Source organism: Talpa occidentalis, unplaced genomic scaffold (genome assembly GCF_014898055.3).
Source record: "Talpa occidentalis isolate TD23 unplaced genomic scaffold, MPIMG_talOcc4v2.1 talOcc4.17, whole genome shotgun sequence".
In the NCBI taxonomy this organism is placed as follows: domain Eukaryota; kingdom Metazoa; phylum Chordata; class Mammalia; order Eulipotyphla; family Talpidae; genus Talpa; species Talpa occidentalis.
In genome coordinates this window covers 45,948,763-45,966,096 of record NW_023601754.1, presented here as the reverse complement: position 1 = coordinate 45,966,096, position 17,334 = coordinate 45,948,763, and the positions used below count along the sequence as shown (strand labels likewise).

Here is a 17,334-nt window from a genome sequence, read left to right as displayed (position 1 = left end):
GCGGGTGGAGGGTGGCGGCGGCAGCCGTGGCTTGGAGGAGCTGAAGCGGGAGGGACTCGCATGCTAGCTGTTCTCTCTCCTTCTCTCTCTCTCTCTCTCTCTCTCTCTCTCACACACACACACACACACACACAGGCTCTCACTCAGGATGCGATTAACATTCAGTCCCTGTCTGCCCTGCCAGGAGACCCACAGCCCCCCCCTTCTTGGCTTCCCTGGGGACCCCTCCTCCTGCCCTGCCTGGGAGACAGCATCGCCCCCACCCCCCAGTCCATAGCCTCTGTCTTCCTCCTGGGACAGGAGTGAGGGGCTGCAAATAAAAAAAAGTGGACATCTTCCCCTTCCTCCCTCCCTCCCCCCTCCCCCCACCCTCTCCCTCCTCCCCCTGCCTCCCCGCCCCCCCATCAGGACTCACACTCAGCATTAAGATATCAGTTTCAAACCTCAACTCCAGGGCTTGGAGGGCTGCTGCCCTCATCCCCCTCCCCAATTTCAGGCTGGAGAAGCTGGAGGTCATTCCTGGACTTCACCCTTTGCCACGCCAAGACCCATTTTTTGGCTTTACTACCCCAGAGGACCAGATCTGCAAAGTAGGTTTCCAGGCTCCCAGTCCCTCCTCCCTCAGATTCAGGAGTCCAGACCCCCAGCCTCCTTCCTCGGACAGGAGTCCAGGCTCCCTCCTCCACCCTGAGTCCCTTTTAGGCTGACCCTGGAGCACAAACTGCCCTCAGGAGCCCACAAATCCAAGTCTGGTGGTTGTCACCCTTAGACACTCAGTCTACCCATCCTGAGGAAACCAGTACCTCCTTCTTTGGCTGAGGGATCCCAGCCTCTGTCACCCGTGGGTACTGAAACATCTGGAAGAGAAAGCTGTGTCTGCCCCTCCCAAATGCTGTTTAGTCCCCAGAGGGTCCTTCACGACAAGCTGCCCAGTCCCTACCGTTCTGCTAGGGGGGCTGGGCCCCTGGCTTCTATAAAAGTGCCATGCAGTGCTGGGGTGAGTGGGGTGCAGGACACCAGGCTCCCGAGGGTGGAGAGGGAGGAAAATCTGTGAACGGGGAAGTTCTGGGGTGGGGGGAAGTGGGGCCCAAGTTTTGGGTTGAGAAGTGGGGTGGGTCTGAGTTTTGCCCTTGAACCTGCAGATTGGGACTGCAGGCGTTGGGTATAGGGGAGAAGACTCACAGTCCTAAAGAGTCTTGGGACCTGAATTTAGGGGTCCCATAGAGAGGAAGGGATTGTGGATTTAGATTCCTGGGGCCAGGATGTTTAAGGCAGACACAAAGTGCTCGAGGTGGGACTCAAGGAAGGGGCCAACTCCTGGGGTGAGGGAGGAGGGGCTGGGTACCTGAACTCCTGGATCTGAGGGAGGACACTGGGGGCCTGGACTCTTGGGTCTGAGGGAAGAGGGGCTGGGGGCCTGGACTCCTGGATCTGAGGGAGGGACTGGGGGTTGTTTTCTTGTTTGGGGCTGCATTGGCGCTGGGGGCCCCTTTAAGGGGCGGAAGCTGGGAACCAAAAGTTCAGGGACCAGCTTCCCGGGTCCCTGTCTAAGGCGGCGGCCGGGCGGCTGGGCTGAAATCCTGGCGGAGGTACCACCTGCGCGAGGGAGCGGGCGCGTGATCTGGCAGATTCAGATCCCAAAGACCCCACAAGTTCCTAGGAGGTGCCTCGGGTGTACCGTGCGCGCCGCCGACTCCGTAAGCCGGAACGTTCCAGACAGGGGGCGCCGGGGAGCCCGGACTCCGCCCTCGGGGGCGGAGCTTCCCGCGGGGCCCACCCCCCCCCGCCCGCCTCCCTCGTCCCGGCTCCAGCTCTGCCGCCTGCTCGGGCCTCGGCTCCCCCTCCCAGAGCCCCCTCCCCGGAGCGGAGCCCACCCCAGGGCCCCTCTCCCGCCCCCCCGCCCGGCCGCCCGGCCAGAGCAGCAGCCCCGGGAGGCAGCTTCTCGCCAGCCTGACCCCCTCCAGCCCAGCCCTGCCAGACGCCCCCCAACCATGAATCTCTTCCGATTCCTGGGAGACCTCTCCCACCTCCTAGCCATCATCTTGCTACTGCTAAAAATCTGGAAGTCCCGCTCTTGTGCCGGTGAGAACCCCAGTGGGATGGGAGAAGAGGGTGGGGGGAGTGCAGGGGACATCCCCAGATCGGGGAAGCGTTTGGAGGCGCTAAGGGGACAGGTTCCTTCCCCGCCCTCCTCCTTCCCCCACTACTTGCTGGGGATCCCCTTTGCAGCTCCGGGGTCACCAGGGGGTCAACTTCCTTCCCCAGGCTGGGGGTGCACACGGTTTGGTGGGGGTGGCTCCAGGCACCGCTTTCAGCCTCCCACCCCCCCCATCTGGGTGGCCCCCCGGTTCCGGGACTGGGAACCGGGAACCATGGCAGGCAGGGAGGTGGCTGGGAGTTGGTGACGTGGAAGGTGGCGTCCAGGAAGGGAGCGGAAGGGATGAGACTACTGGTTTTGGGGGGCTGAGGTCCAATGGGATCCTCCTTAGGCCCCACCTTGGGTCTGGACTGTGGGAGGACCCGGAGGGGACTGGGGGTGGCCATGAGGCCTAACCTGGGACAGAGCCTCGGGCTGGAGTAGCTTCCGGGCCAGGGCTGCCCCCTGGCTGTGGGCCGTGGGAAAGGGCCCAGCTCTGGCAGGCTGGCGGGAGAGGCCTCCAGGGACAGCTGCACTCCAAAGCTGCCTCTAGCCTGGCCCCAGGTGTAGGAACTTGGTTTGTTTTCCATGCAGCCCACCCCCAGCTTCCCCCCAACCCCCTATCTTTCTGGACCGTAGGGATTTCAGGGAAGAGCCAGGTCCTGTTTGCTGTGGTGTTTACTGCACGATACCTGGACCTCTTCACCAACTACATCTCACTCTACAATACTTGCATGAAGGTAAAGCCTCTACCCACATCCCTGGGCCCTCCTGAGGTGGGGGAGCCGGATGAGAGTCTGAGGCAGGAGGGGAATGGGATCTGGACCCCCAAGTCTGAGGGAGGAGGGGCTGGGGGCCTGGATTCTGGGTCTCAGGTAGGAGGGAAAGGGGGCCTAGACTCCTAGGTCTGAGGGAGGAGGGCCCTGTGGGGGTCCAGACTCCTGGGTCTGAGGAAGGAGGGGCTGGGCTTCCAGACTCCCATTTCTGAGGGTAGAGGAGGCTGGGGGTAGGGGGTCCATACTCCTGGATCAGAGCCTGTGGCGGGCACAGATCCTGTGCTGTGAGCTGAAGGGCGCTCCTCCTCATCCTGCTCGACAGGTCGTCTACATTGCCTGCTCTTTTACCACGGTCTGGATGATTTACAGCAAGTTCAAAGCCACTTATGATGGGAACCACGACACATTCCGGGTGGAGTTCCTCGTTGTCCCCACGGCCATCCTGGCTTTTCTGGTCAACCATGACTTTACCCCTCTAGAGGTAGGCGTCCTGGCAGGGACCCCATCATGGTATGGGGTGGGCTGTGGCAGGACAGTAGTTGATGGGGCGGACCCTCTCACAGGCTTGTCTGCAGGGTCTGTTCAGACTTCCTTATTTTGGGATGTGGGCTCTGGAGTCAGTTGATAACCAGGCCCCAGCAACTGTGCCAGATACGACTCTAGCAGTTCATATACATGAACTTATGACTTTTCACAACAGCCTGTTTGACCTATGAGAAATGGGTAGAAAACACTTGTCCAGGGTCGGGTGCCTCATGAATGGCTCAGGAACTGGGAAAAGGGGCTCTGGAGCTAGGCTACTTGGATTGGAATGGCAGATCTGCTTCTTTCTGTGTGTGCGACTTGGGCAGGTGTCTTGCCCTTTCTGTGTCTCAGTTTCCCTATTTGTAAAGTCGATTTTTTTTTTTTTTTAAGATTTATGTATGCATACAAGAACTGGGGAACAGGCCAGAGGTGTGTGGGGTGAGAGGATTCAACCAGAGACAGAGTAGGGAACAGAATAGGCAGATTGACTGAAATACACTGCTGAGGGGAGCAGCGGGGGAGGCAGGAGAGGTCTGCTGTGCCATGTGGGTAGCTTCCTGGCAGGGGATCGAACTCTTGCTGCAGTAGCTATGGATACCTGCGTAGGTTGCGTGTTAACCCCTTGCGCCACAAGGGAGGCCTTGTAAAGTCGATATTACATCATTGTGAGGACTTAATGGTAAAGCACATAGACTCCTGAGACAGCAGTTGGGAACTCCAAACTGGCATCCATCACGGCCAGCGGACTCTGCGCCTCCATTTCCTTCTCTGGCCACCATCCATCAATACTGCATAGGGTCCTGAGGAAGGGTTAATGTTGGCCAAGTAGTGTCTGGCCTGGGTAGGAAGTGCTATGTCAGTGTTTGTTCAATGACTAAAGTCTTCTTTACCGGTCCCATACTTTCACCTTAAACATTAACTGCTGTGGTTCTGATTGTGTGGCATTTAGGGGGACCCGTGCAAATTCCTGGGAGGAATTTTGAGAGGGTCTGTGGTAAGTCTGCCATCTCCTACCCTGTAACTTCTGCCTGTAGGCAGCTGGACCTGAATGGCCCAGCGTGCTGAGGTTTACAACAGAAGCCACAATCTGGGTTTTGTTTTTTTTTTTGTGAGCTTTGGCTGCATAGACTTGGCCACAGAGTGAGAAGATATTTCTGTGCTGGCCTGACAGATCTCATGGAAGCTGACATGGGCCTGTGGGTATCAGAGGGAGGCCATACTGTTCCCGCAGGACTGTTTCGACTGCAGGCCCTGGACTTTGCAAACCTATCATCAACCACCTTGCCTGGAGCACACATCCCAGCTTATCCCATTTTACAGATGGGGAGACTGAGGCTGGGGAAGGTGGTTGGGGCTTGCCCTGGGTAGAGGAGGCTGGACCAGAACCCAGGTCTCTCGGGCCTCCCATGGTGGCGCAGCGGTTGAGCGCTGGGCTGCGAAGCTACCCGCAGCCTCTGCAGCACCGGTTCGATCCCCGGCCGCTGGCAAGGGTCCCACATGGCGCGCAGACCTCTCTTGCCGCTCGCTGCTCCCCTCAGCAGTGTATTTCGTCAGTTTGCCTTTTCTGTTCCCCGCTCTGGCTCTGGTGAATTCTCTCACCCTCCCGCACTTCTGACTGTACCCAGTGCTTATATAAATAAATAAATAAATCTTTAAAAAAAACAAAAAAAAAACCCAAAAAAACCAGAACCCAGGTCTCTTGGGTCGTTCCTTCAGATGGGGGAGGTCCCTGGTATGCAGCTGGCATCAGTTAGATTAATCTGTCATCGTTCTGTCTGGTACCTCGGCCACTTAGGGACACAGACATCCCACCCCACTTCTTCAAGGACTAAGAGGAGATGCAGAGGGTGACAGTGCCCAGGAGTGGTACCCAGATCCTCCTGCTTTCAGAACCCATGCTGGGACTTAGGCATACTAAAAATATATTATTTTTTTGCTTCTAGAAGTAGTAACTTTTTAAAAAAATGCTTCTTATTTTAGTTTTAAAAAATTGTATTTTTTTTATGGATGTGTCATTGATTCACAACACTGCCTGTGCTTTAGGGGTATGGAGGGGTATGGGTGTGTGCCCCCTTAGATAGGAAAAACTATTCTTTGAACATTCAGATGCCACAAAATGGATCAAATAAAATGCCACAGATCTTCCATTCCCTCCTAAGTCATGATTCTGGTCCCCCAGGGTAAAAGTTTTGTGGTTATCAATTAAATGGGTACATTTCCTGAGAGGCTGTAGCAACCTGACTTGATAGGAGTTTCGCTAGAGAATTCTGAACCATTATGGGAGGAGGTCCTGGAGTCCAGCCGGGGTTGGAATCTGTTTCTATCCCCACTTTAGTTGTGCGACTTTGAACAAATTAACTTATCCTCGGTCTCAGTCTTCTCAATGTAATGTGAATAACAACAGGACCTACCTCATAGGGTTGAGGCAGAGCCAGTTCATACCTGGAATGCACACAGGGCAGTGCTTGGGGCATAGTAAATGCTCTATCAGTGTGAGTTTTATGAATATTTTCTGATGTCCCCCAATAAGTCACCCCCTCAAACCAAAACAACTAAGGAGGAAGGAGCTACACCTGCCACCTGGCTTGGTTCTCTGTGGGAGGTTTCGACTGGTCTGCAGACCTTGAATCACCCCAGGTGGGACTTTCAGGGCGCTGAGAATTGAAAGGGGGCCACAGATGTCTGCGATCTCTTTTTCCCCTGTCTTGCTCGCTGGTGATGACTGTCACAGTTTCCTGAATGGGGCCCTGCAACAGGCTTGTGGGGAGCTCTTTCTAGATACTTGCTGTCATTCACTTATTCATTCAGGCATCACATATGTGCTAGGCATTGTGCCAGGGACTAGGGGGAACAAGATATAAGATCCTGGGCCTCATAGAGCTTACATTCTCATGAGAGCTGCCAGGAAAGAGATGATGCAGCAATGTGACAGTATTGTGGGGGGGGAGATGGTCAGGGAAGACATTTCTCAGGAAGTGCCTGATGAGCTAAGGCTAGAAGGAGGCAGAAGAGAGAGGATGTGACAGTCTCAGGGAAGAGCTGAGAGCATAGCAAGTACAAAGGCCCTGGGGCAGGAAGAAGGAAGTGGGTACACTGGAGGACCAGATAGGCCTAGCTGGCTGCCAGCCATTAGGAGAGTGAGAGGAGGGAGTGGGAGATGAGGCTGGATCAGGAAGGACCTGGAGGGTTAGGACTTTCCTTTTTATTCTGGTTGAGGTAAGAAGTAGCTCCTGGAGGGTCTTCTGGAGTGACTACTCCATGTCTCTAAAGATTAGATATTACAGGACAGGAAAATCCTCCCCACTTTAGAGATAAGGAAGTTCTGGGCTGGGAGATACGGTTGATTCTTGCCCAAGATTGCAAAGAGGGAAGTCTCAGAGCCTAGAGCCTTTGGGAGAGGTACGTCAAAGCACTAACTCTCGTGCACTGACTCCAAACCCTGTGTTCAAATCCCAGCTCTGCTACTATCCAGCTATGTGGTTTCGGGCAAGTCTCTTACCCAGTCTGGGCCTTGACTTCTCATTTGCAGAATGAGATGCTAACAATAGTACCTAACTCGTGGGGTCCTGGGGACAATTAGGCAAGCACAGACATGTGGCGTGGGCACAGTACACATGGCCAAGCATTGCTGTCCAGCTCCCCTCTCTCCTATCTCCTGCCTGCTCCTGCACCCACAGATCCTCTGGACCTTCTCCATCTACCTGGAGTCGGTGGCCATCTTGCCACAGCTATTCATGGTGAGCAAGACGGGCGAGGCGGAGACCATCACCAGCCATTACCTGTTCGCACTGGGTGTCTACCGCACGCTCTATCTCTTCAACTGGATCTGGCGCTACCACTTTGAGGGCTTCTTCGACCTCATCGCCATCGTGGCTGGCCTGGTCCAGACGGTCCTCTACTGCGATTTCTTCTACCTCTACATCACCAAAGGTAACCCTTGTGGGTAGAGGGCAGCCAGAGGACTTCTGTACCCTTGCAGCTCCTGTGTTGCCCTGGGTATGCTACCATCATCACTGGCTCTGGGTCACTTAAGGGATGGAGGGCTTCAGGGCCCTAGGAATTCAGACCTCCAGCCCTGCCTCCTCAAGAACCAAGGTGTTCTTCAGCCCCACATCTCTGAGGAAAGATTGGGCAAGCAGCAGGGGTCTCCCTTCCCACACAGGCGAGGCATCCCTCTCCCCAGCCCCCCACTCCTGGAGAGAAGAGAGGACAGAGAGAGGGGCAGGGGTGGCCACTGACTTAGCTCCCTGAATTTGCTGAAAGTCCTGCCTCTGCCTTGATATTCCAGAGCCAATAGTTTTTCATTTCATAGCCATAGAAAATTTAGAATTCCCATCTAAATCAGTCCCAGCCGTGTTCAGAGGAGGGAGGTGCTCCTCTTCATTGACTAATCCTTGTCCTCACCCTCAGGGACTCTGGCCCACCAAGATAGTCATTCATTCAGAGACTCAGACTCACCAACATAGATTCATTCATTCAACCAGCAAATTTCTTGATCACTCTCTGTGTGTCTGTCCAGGTGCCAGACTCAAGGGATGTGGCAGTAGGAACAGAGGTGGGGAGTAATGGTGAATGAACAATAAAGAGAGGATGCTTGCAAATAGTGAGATGGGTCCTGACAAAAAGAAACCAGGGACATGTTAGTGAACATGTGTGGAGGGTGAGGGGCTATTGTGGGGAGATCAGGGAAGGCCTTTGGAAGGAGGTGACATTTATAGCAGAGACCTGAGAAATTGGGACTCAGTCAGTGGGAAGGGAAGAGGGGGCAGCAGGCCGGAGACTGTGGAGATCAGAAGGGGTGCTCTCGTCTTACCATTCCCTCTGAGCTCAGCTCCCTGAAATCTAAGACCTCGCACCTAGCGGTCCTTTGTGGGTGGGAGAGGGCCAACCAGCACCAGATGAATTGGGGCCTCCATTGTTCAGCCCTCAGTACCAGACCAGGGTCCCCCTGAGCCTATTCCTTAGTAATTGAAGCAAATCCCCTCTGCCACATTTGTAATCCATGGTCCCACCCCAGGGTTCCTATGCCTGCTCTGGGTAGAGGTCATAGTCTCCTTCCTTGGGCACCCCCATAGTAATGGCTGTCCTCTTTTCTTTCCTCACAGTCCTAAAGGGGAAGAAATTGAGTTTGCCAGCCTAGCCCCGGTCCTCGTTCTCGCCATCCCTCTCTTTGGCGACAGCGGCGAGAGGCAGGGGAAGGCAACGAAAGACAAGAACCTTTCGGTCCAGGGGTGACTTTTGAAAGAACCAACTTCTCCCCACTTCCCATCGTCCCCTCCTGCCGGGTTTCAGGGGGTGGTGGAGGACCCCCAAGTCTTGGGGAGCTCAGGACCTGGGCTGTTTGTAGTTTTTTGCCTTTTAGAGAAGAGAAAAAAAGCTTTCCACTATTTAGTTTTTGATTCTGATGACCCTCCTCTCTCTTCTACTCTCTAGCCCCCATTTTTATAAACTGTTTCTGAGTGTCCTGTGGGGTGTGGCAGGGTGGGAGAGCTTTTCCCTCCCCCCAGACCCCTCGGCTCCCTTCCAGATTCTATTGCCTAGCCCCAGGGGTTGCCAAACACTAAATCTGCCAACACCCTCATTGGCCCAACCTCCCACCACGGCCATGAACCATCACCACCACCCCCCCAAATTTTGGACTGGGGTAAGAGGGGTGGGAAGGTGCCCCTGATTTTTTCATGATAATGATTTCCCAGAGTTTGGGTTCTTTGGTCTTATCCTCATTTTTTGGCAGTTTAGGGGGGCAAGGGGCTGGGCGTGGGAGGGAGCTGGCCAGAGGGTCACCGCGGCTCTCCTGCCGTGTTTTTGTACAGAATTGTTGGTTGATTCTTTGTTCTCTTGAAATAAACCGAGGAAAATGATGCCTCTCTTTCACTACTTGTGGCCCTCTCTCTGGCGTTTGACTCTGCTGATTCCTGACTCCTCACGGCTTCCCTGGGGGAAGAGGTTTTGGAGAAAAAATAAATCTCAAAGATTCTTATCTTAGCACAGAACTTTCCTGACACTTGTCCTGGATTTCAGGGATGACCTTCACAAGCATATGACTCGGAGGCCGTAGGCAGCCCCTATCTCCCTGCCCCTGTTTAGTGGGCATTTTGTTGAAGCCCATTGCATGCTTTCTTAAAATGAAAAGAATCAGTTGCCAGCCTTAAAAAAAAACAGATTTCCACATTAAAGTCAGGATTTCTGGCTTCTCTTGAAGAAAGAAATTCATCAATCTGATGATGCCAGGTCCATGTTTCTGGGTGGCAACAGATGGCAGGAGCTCAATGGCTGGGACACGCAAGCTTTTCACCACAGTCCCCAGGACTTGGCTGAGGGCTTGTCACCAATTCATTATCGGGTGGATGCTGTTGATTTGGGTTTGGGTTTTGTGGAGTTAAAAGGCAAGTGAAATACAGCCCATGTCTCTCCATACTGGCTCTGCACCTGGCCTTGTTCCTTTAACCTGGGAGCCCTTGGAGTTTTGCCTCCTGACTTAGTCACATTTCCTAGATATCCACTGAGATCCTCCTTAACTGTCTTAACCACCTCTAGGTTCTAGAAACAGTTTGGGGTAAATTTTTTTTTAATTCATTGCCAACAAATTCCACATAAATTTAATTCATTCTGCTATTCCCACACTGGAATGTCCAACTGTACTAGGGAAATCAGAAGGTTCTAGAGCTGCACCATCCAACACGGTAGCCTAGAGCTACATGTGACCAACAGCAGTTGAAGTAGGAGTCTAGAGGCAGTGTGGGAACTTACTGTGGGCATCTAAGATGCCCCATGAAGGATTTTTATATTGATGACATGTTGGATATGTGGGTTAAATAAAAGATGTGAAATGACTATCCACTCTTTTGTTCTACTTTTCTTCATGGGGCAACTATGCAACTTAGAGCTGTCCCCCATGACTCACGTTGTGAGAGCTGCCCTGGACTCCCTCCTGGACATAGCTCCTGACTCCATCTCCTCCTTTTGGGTTGCTTCACCCTTTGAAGTAGATTTTTGTGACCTGCATATGAGTTCCCAATTAGCTTTGGGGTCCTACAGTAAGACCCCTTCCTTTATCCTGAGATTGTCATTAAAATACTTGAAGATAAGGATCATGTCCTGTCTTAGTCATGGATTTGCCACCCCCTGTTCCTTCAGTGACTCCTCCTCACACAGTTTGGTTTTGTTTGACTTGGGGCCCTTGTCTTGGTAAGGGAATGGGCTTCACTCATTTTGTATTTTCTCCCCTAAACTTGACCTCAGCTCTATAGGGGGGCCTCCTTTCGTGGTTCATGTGAGGAGTCAAGGGCTGGGTGGGGAACAGCTCTGAAAGGTAAGTCCTCTTCCTGTTCCCACCTCTGATGGGCCCCATCCTAGTGGCACCCTGGAGGTGCTGGGGAATGAGACCTCAGCACAGACCCCTGTGGTAACCTGGGAGGACTTCTCCCACCCGGGCTACTCCAGAGAAGAACAGATATGTGCAGGACAGAGAGGGCTGTTTCAGAAAGCTCCCTGCAGGGAGGGTTATCTCTTTACTGCTGGAAGGAGACTGTTTAGTCATCGGACATCATAGCGAGGCGGGGGACCTTCGGAGTGGTCAGATAGGGGGACAGAGCGGAACTGGAGTAACTCAGGCTGTTGGCTCCAGAAGCGGGTGTGTTGATGGGGCTGGCAGCTGAGGGTGGGGAGATGGTGGTCAGCACCACACCACCCTCATCCAGAGAGCGCTTGTAGGGGACGGGAGTATCATTCCGGAGGTCCTGGAAGGCCAGGTAAGCCTGGAATATCTGTGGGCAGAAAATGGTGGACTGAAGGCTGGCTTGGGCGGGGTGGGGAAGGAGCTGCCGGTGCCGAGGGGCCCATGCCTCCCTGCCCCAGGGCACCCAGCACCATCCCCAATGCTGGACTTTTGTTTGCTCCCAGCAAGGGTTACTACCTCCTTTTCCATATGTCCAGGTCCCCCAGGCCCTCCTAGGTCACAGAAAGGGCTAGTGGAGGCCCTGGGAGGGACCCCTCTGACCCCATCCCCTGCAGAGGGTGCCCAGGGAAGGGGCTCTCCTCACCCAGACAAGGATGGAGAAGAAGGCGAAGGCGATGGCCGCCCTGGCGCTGCTGCTCCCCAGGAGGAACTCTTTGGGGGGCGAATGCTGCCACTGGTTGGCCATGAAGCAGAAACCCACGAACCAGATGCCTGTCCAGAGGACTGTGGGGTCATGGAGAGAAGAGGGGTAGGGGAAGAATTGGCTCAGGAAAGGCATCTGGGGTCTCGATTGGCCTCTTACTCCCAGCCCTCAGGAACACTCATGTTCTGGGGTGGAGCAGCCCTGTGCACAGAGAGGCCGCTGGCCACCCCTGGCTATGTACATCTCCATCAATTCAAATAAAATTTAAGACAGTGCAGCCCCTTGGTTGCACTGGTCACATCTGAAGTTCTTGGTAGCCACATGTAGCTGATGACTCCTGAGTTGGGAGTGCAGATGCAGGATATCTCCACCCTCAAAGAACGTTCTCTGGGATGGTTCTGCAACTGCTGACCTTTAAGGGCCCTGAGATGCTGGGACCGGCCTGGGTGGAGGAGGGAGAGGTAGGGGAAGAGTAGAGATCAGCCAGACTGGGAAGAAGGAGTCTGGAGCCCCGAGGACAAGGAACACCCACATATTTAACACTTACTGTGTGCCAGGCTCCCTTAAGCTAGGGTGCTTGGCTGACTGACCTTGCTTAGAAGCCTGGACCTGCCACTCAGTAGCTATGTGCCCAATTACATAAACAACTCATTCCTCAGTTTCCTCCTCTGTGAAATGGGTATATGAACAAGATTTGCCTCCACAGGCTAGTTCTGAGGAATAAATGAGAGAGGCACCTGGTGCCCTGGACTCCAAGCTTGACTTTGAGCCTTGGGACGCACCCAGGAAAGGTCAACCTCAATCACTACAGGTGTCTTGCTCTCATTTTATCCTCAGAAAACCCTTATGTGTGTGTAGGGGGGGTTTACATCCCCACTTTCCCCCCCCCCCGCAGCTTACCCCAGGGGGGAGAAACACTCAGGCCCCCAGACAAGAGAGGAGGCACCAAGAGGAGATGGGAACTCATTTCTGTCTGACTCTACTCCTGCCACTGGGTGACTTTTCAAGAAAAGTTATGTGAAAAAGACGTGGCTATGAGCCCAAAGCTGGATAGAAGGGGAGGCTTCTGGAATAGCCTGAGGGTGAAGAGGTGACCTTTACCCTGAGTCTAAAGGAGGATAATTCCTCAGGAGGAAAGAGCAGGTGCAAAAAAGCTGCAACAGGGGAGCAAGGTCAGAGGCCAGCTGGTTGGGTGAAGAGGCTCTGGGGGGCCAGGGACAGCTCTGGGGCTGGTCCCCAGGGCTCACCAGCCAGGATGAAGTCCAGGAGCTGGAAGGCTGTCTTGAAGCGGGTGTTGGCAATGCGGGCCTCCTGGGCATCCAGAAGCAGGAAGAGCAGGCTGGTGAGGAAGGCCAGGAGGCCAGCTCCCACTGCAAAGCTGCAGGCCGGGGTGTGGCTGTTGAGCACACAGTGCAGTTTCGAGGAGTCAGCCTTGTTCTGGTAGCCATCCGTCAGCAGGGAGGAGAATACGACGAGGGAGAAGACCTGTGTGGACGGAAGGGGGGTTTCCAGGGCCCAGAGTAGAGCTCAGCAACTCCTAAACCTGTTCAGACCCCCAGATCCTGTGGGGAGACAGCAGACCCTGCCTTGTGTCCATTGGGCCCTGTTCTCAGCACTGCTAAGCTCCATTCCTCCTGCCATGCTTCTTGGTCCTGGTTCTCTCTTGCTGGGTCCTCCAATCAGGACCCTCAGCCTGTTACCCACAGGGCCCCAGAGGGGTCTTTCTACACCCTGTCCATTCTAGCTCTCTTGGTGCCTCATTTCACTCCTCCCTAACTCACCTACACTCTCCTTCAGTTACCCCAAACTGGTACTGGGCACCAAAGCCAGGTGCCAAATACTTGGCACAGGGCCCCATGAAGAGCTCAGTCAGTATTTGCCATCAGGATTATTCTCTCCACCTCCAAGTTCTTCCCGCTGCCTGCAACTCTTCCTTCTCCCACCCAGCTCGGGGTAATTCCTATTCACTTTTTCAAATAAATTTGTGAAGCTCCATGATTGATGTTTGGATGTGGTAGAGACACACAATAGAGTACTATTCAGCCATGAAAAAAGGATTAAATCTTGCCATTTGCAACACCAGGAATGGATCTGGAAGGGATAGGCTCAGTAAAATAAATTGGGGAAAAGACTAATACTGGAAGATTTCACTCATTTATGGAATAGAAAGAGAACAAAACTAAAAACAAAGCCTTAGATATTGACAATAGAATGGGAAGTTAATGGAGGGGAAAGAAGTGGGGAGGGAATGGACAGATTGGTTGGTGATGGGTAGTGACTGATCATTTGTTGGTGGGCATAGTGAGAAAATGTACTCCTGGAACCTATAGGGTGTTGTAAACTAATGTCACGTCGATAAAAAATATTTATAAATTTGTGAAATCTTCTAAAGACACAGAAAAGTACAGAGAGGAATATAATTAACACTCAGCACCTAAAAATATTACCTACCATTTTGCTTTTCGTGTGTGTACCTGGAATTATCTTTCCCCTCAAACAAATACAACATCACAGATATGGTAGCCCCGTTCTTGTCTGTCAATGCTGCACACAGTGCACTGTGGTACAATTGTCTGCATCTCAGCTGGTCTTCTACAGTGTTTATATTACACAGTATTGAAATTCTCCACAAGCACTAGCCTGCTTGTGTCATTCTTACAGACTCCCTAGGAAGTGGGCACTGAATGTTATTCCCTAATGGAATGGAGACACAGAGTGGACAAGAAATTGTCCAAAGTCAGATTGTTAGAAAATGGCAGTGCCCGGATATGAACCGAAACGATCCAGCTCCTGAGTTGGCCTTTACCCGCTACTGTATTGCCTTGAACTGGACCAGACACCTTGAGGGGTTCTAATCAATGCAACCTAGTAAGGATTTCCAGGCCCAATTATCTGTCCCAGGCAAGTACAGCGTGGCGTGGCAAGGTCCACACCTGATGTGGAAGGAACTGGGTGTACATGGCATGGCTGGTAGTTGGTCCAGGAAGACTTTCTGGAGAAGGTGCCACTTGTGAGGAATGTTGTAGGGTGAGAAAGGCTAAGGAATAGGGATATCGTCTGGAGGATAATAGGGAACCACAAAGGATCTGTGAGCAGGGGAGGGGCAGGGTCACTTTGGGGTACATGGAGATGGATTGGGAAGGGGGCAATAGGGAGGGAGGAGGCTGGGACCTGGGGTCCAGGAGAGAGACAAGGCTTGAGTGGAATTCATGGGGCTGAATTTAGTCACAGGAGAGATTTGAATGCTCTGTAAAGAATGAATTTTTTGGCAGAGGGAGATGGGCATGGCAGGTGTGTGTGCTGGTTGGGGGAGGGGGGTGACGGGGGGATGAGGAGCTGCATGTGCAAAAGCCAGATGCTGCAGGATGGAGCTCCCATAGGGAATGGAGGAATCTCTTTAGGGGACTTGATGTGAGATAAGACTAGGGTGGGCCAGGACCAGAGCCTGACAGGCCTTGAACCCCAGACTCACAGGCCTAGACTTGGGAGCTGTAGAAAATGAAATTTCTAACTTGGATTTAATTTTATGTATGATGGCTTCTGAGGCTGGACGACCAGTTCTGGGAGGTGGAGAGATCTTTAAGGTCATGGTGGCTTGGCAAGGCCAACAGATCAGAGAGGAGATTGGTGGGAAGACCCAGGCTAGAAACCTGGAGATGAGAGCTGAGGTGAATTCAGTGATAATCAGGATGTAAAAGTGAACTTGGTGATTGATTGGCTCTGGTGGTGCTGGAGACAGAGACAGGGATCAGGGAAGGAGGTGAGGGGAAGGGAATTCATTGAGTCTGCTCCTAGACAGGCTCCACATGGGATTCTCTGTCCTCAGGGTCAAGCACTGGATTGAACTCCAGCCAGTGTGTGCTGAAAACCTGACTGATTTTGGGTCCCTTCTTTGCTCTTGTTCTGCCCTTCAGTGTGGGGTAGGGAAAGACAAAGTACTGGCCCCCAAACCCCTCTGCTTCTGGCCATCTCCTCTCTCGTTGGCCTTAATTGCCTTCTCTGAAAGACGATGACAAGTGGTCACAATGACGACCAGGTGGATTCACATCTGTTCCCCACTAGGAGTGGAAGAACTGAGTCCACAGAAGGGCAGTGTCTGGGCAGTGCCTGGTCAAGGATGGGACGGCCCATCGATCATTTTTGAGTCCCTGTTCCCTGACTTGCACCACCTGCCTGAAGCTTCACACCAGCCCCACATGGTGGATGTTCCTCAGTCATTTGTTTCACAGGTGATAAATCGAAGCCATTAGGGAGGAGTGGAAAGAGCCAGAGCCTCTGACTTCACCAGCTGGGTGGCCCAGGGCAACTCGCTCACCGCCTGGAGCCTCAGTTTCCCAGTCTGTGTCTAGGCTGTGAAAGAGGAGGCATGGGAGGTGGGATGGAAGGGGGCTGGATCTAGGGAGATCTTGTGATCTGCCCAGAGAGGGGATGTGTCCTGTCAAGGTTAGTCAGTGGGGAAGGGGGAGTGGAGTTCAGGCCTCCTGACTTCCAAATGCCTGTGCTCCCATCTGTCCATTGACCCTAAAATCCTTTGGTTGCGGTGGAGAAGGGGGAGGGAGGGCGCTCAGCTGGGTAGGAGGGACTCTGGCCCTGGGAAGCCAAGTCCAACCTCCTTCCACACCCTTCCTGGCCTGTCCCCAGGGAGGGAGCAAAGATTCATCAGTTAAGGCACCAGCTGGCAAATGGCAGCAAGAAGGACAAGAGCACCAGCTGCCCAGAGACACCCTAGGGAGGAGCCAGGCCAGGGGGGAGGAGGGGAGAGTGGGCAGGCAGGAAGGAGGATAGAGGTAGCAGGCAAAGTCCGTGACCAAGACGGCTGGCGGCCCTGCCCTCCTCCTTCCCCACACCAGGCCACAACAGCTGGGCCTCCACTCCCTGGCCACCTGCCTTTCCTTGCCAGGCTTGGGGGTGGGAGGGTGGATCCCCATTTTGACTCAGTTGCCAGCTGGGTAAATCACTCAACCTCTGGAAGCCTCAGTTTCCCCTTGGGTCAAACACGGTCACAGATTCCCAGCTCCAGGTAGGTCGTGGTAAGTGAGAAGAGCTGACATGAGGCAGGGACTGGAGACTGAGACCTGGAATTGATAATTCCCCTCTTCCCCTGGGAGAGAGCCGCCTTGGACACAGGTCCCCACCACTATGCTGTCCTAATAATAATAATTTGGGTGTTTCAGGAAAGATGACTATTTGCAGGAACTGCTCAGTTTCTAGGCATTGATTTGTTTCATTTTCACAAGTCCTTCCTATGAGCAGGGCTTGAGTATCTTCTTTTCACACCTGGGAGGTGTGAAAGGTTACATTACTTGCTCAAGGTCACATGGACAATGGGTGACCTTGCACGTTAGTTAACCAAAAGGGACACTTGAGAATGAGAGGCGCTGCTGCAGCTAGTCATGCCAAGACTGGCCCCAGCAAATGGGGGAGTGTGTCACCCTACAAGGTCAGCCTGTGGCTAAGCCAGGATTCTGGGTCAGGCCTGTCTGATTCCTCTCTGACCACAGTTTCCAGCAGTGGGGGAGAGGAGACACACTGGATTAGGAATGAATGGGGAGGCCCTGGGTTCCATCCAAGTTACCCCTCCCCATTGCCATGATCTTGGGCTTCATCAAAATTCATCATCTCCCCAGATCCCGGTTTCCAACTCCATCAGAGGAGAGCCATGCAGGCGGAACAGAGTCTCAGGTTTAACTCTTTATGTAGTAAGGTTCATCAGAGAGGGGCAGTGATTGGCCTGAGGTCACACAGTAAATTCTGGGCTGAGGATTTGATGCCAGATGTCTTGACTAGTCAGGAA

General features: G+C 53.4%; 2 protein-coding genes across 9 annotated transcripts in view; one reads left to right on the top strand and one right to left on the bottom strand.

Annotated features, from left to right (window-relative positions):
- The first annotated feature begins 1,791 nt into the window (after positions 1-1,791).
- KDELR1 (KDEL endoplasmic reticulum protein retention receptor 1) lies at positions 1,792-10,699 on the top strand. Its single transcript, XM_037516892.2, has 5 exons — positions 1,792-2,082; positions 2,777-2,877; positions 3,236-3,394; positions 7,116-7,368; positions 8,544-10,699. The coding sequence occupies exons 1-5, from the start codon at positions 1,992-1,994 to the stop codon at positions 8,576-8,578; spliced, it is 639 nt and encodes a 212-aa protein (XP_037372789.1). The 5' UTR covers positions 1,792-1,991; the 3' UTR covers positions 8,579-10,699.
- Positions 9,125-17,334, bottom strand: part of SYNGR4 (synaptogyrin 4) — a 12,181-nt gene continuing 3,971 nt past the window's right edge. For 7 of the 8 annotated variants that reach the window (XM_037516889.2, XM_037516891.2, XM_037516890.2 and 4 more), the window contains 3 exons: positions 12,788-13,025; positions 11,481-11,620; positions 9,989-11,204 (listed from right to left, as the gene is read on the bottom strand). In XM_037516889.2, the coding sequence (XP_037372786.1) occupies positions 10,971-11,204; positions 11,481-11,620; positions 12,788-13,025 (612 nt within the window). In that variant the 3' untranslated portion in view covers positions 9,989-10,970. Of the gene's footprint in view, positions 9,373-9,988; positions 11,205-11,480; positions 11,621-12,787; positions 13,026-17,334 lie in introns of those variants that run through there. The other variant, XR_008552559.1, reaches the window with a different exon arrangement.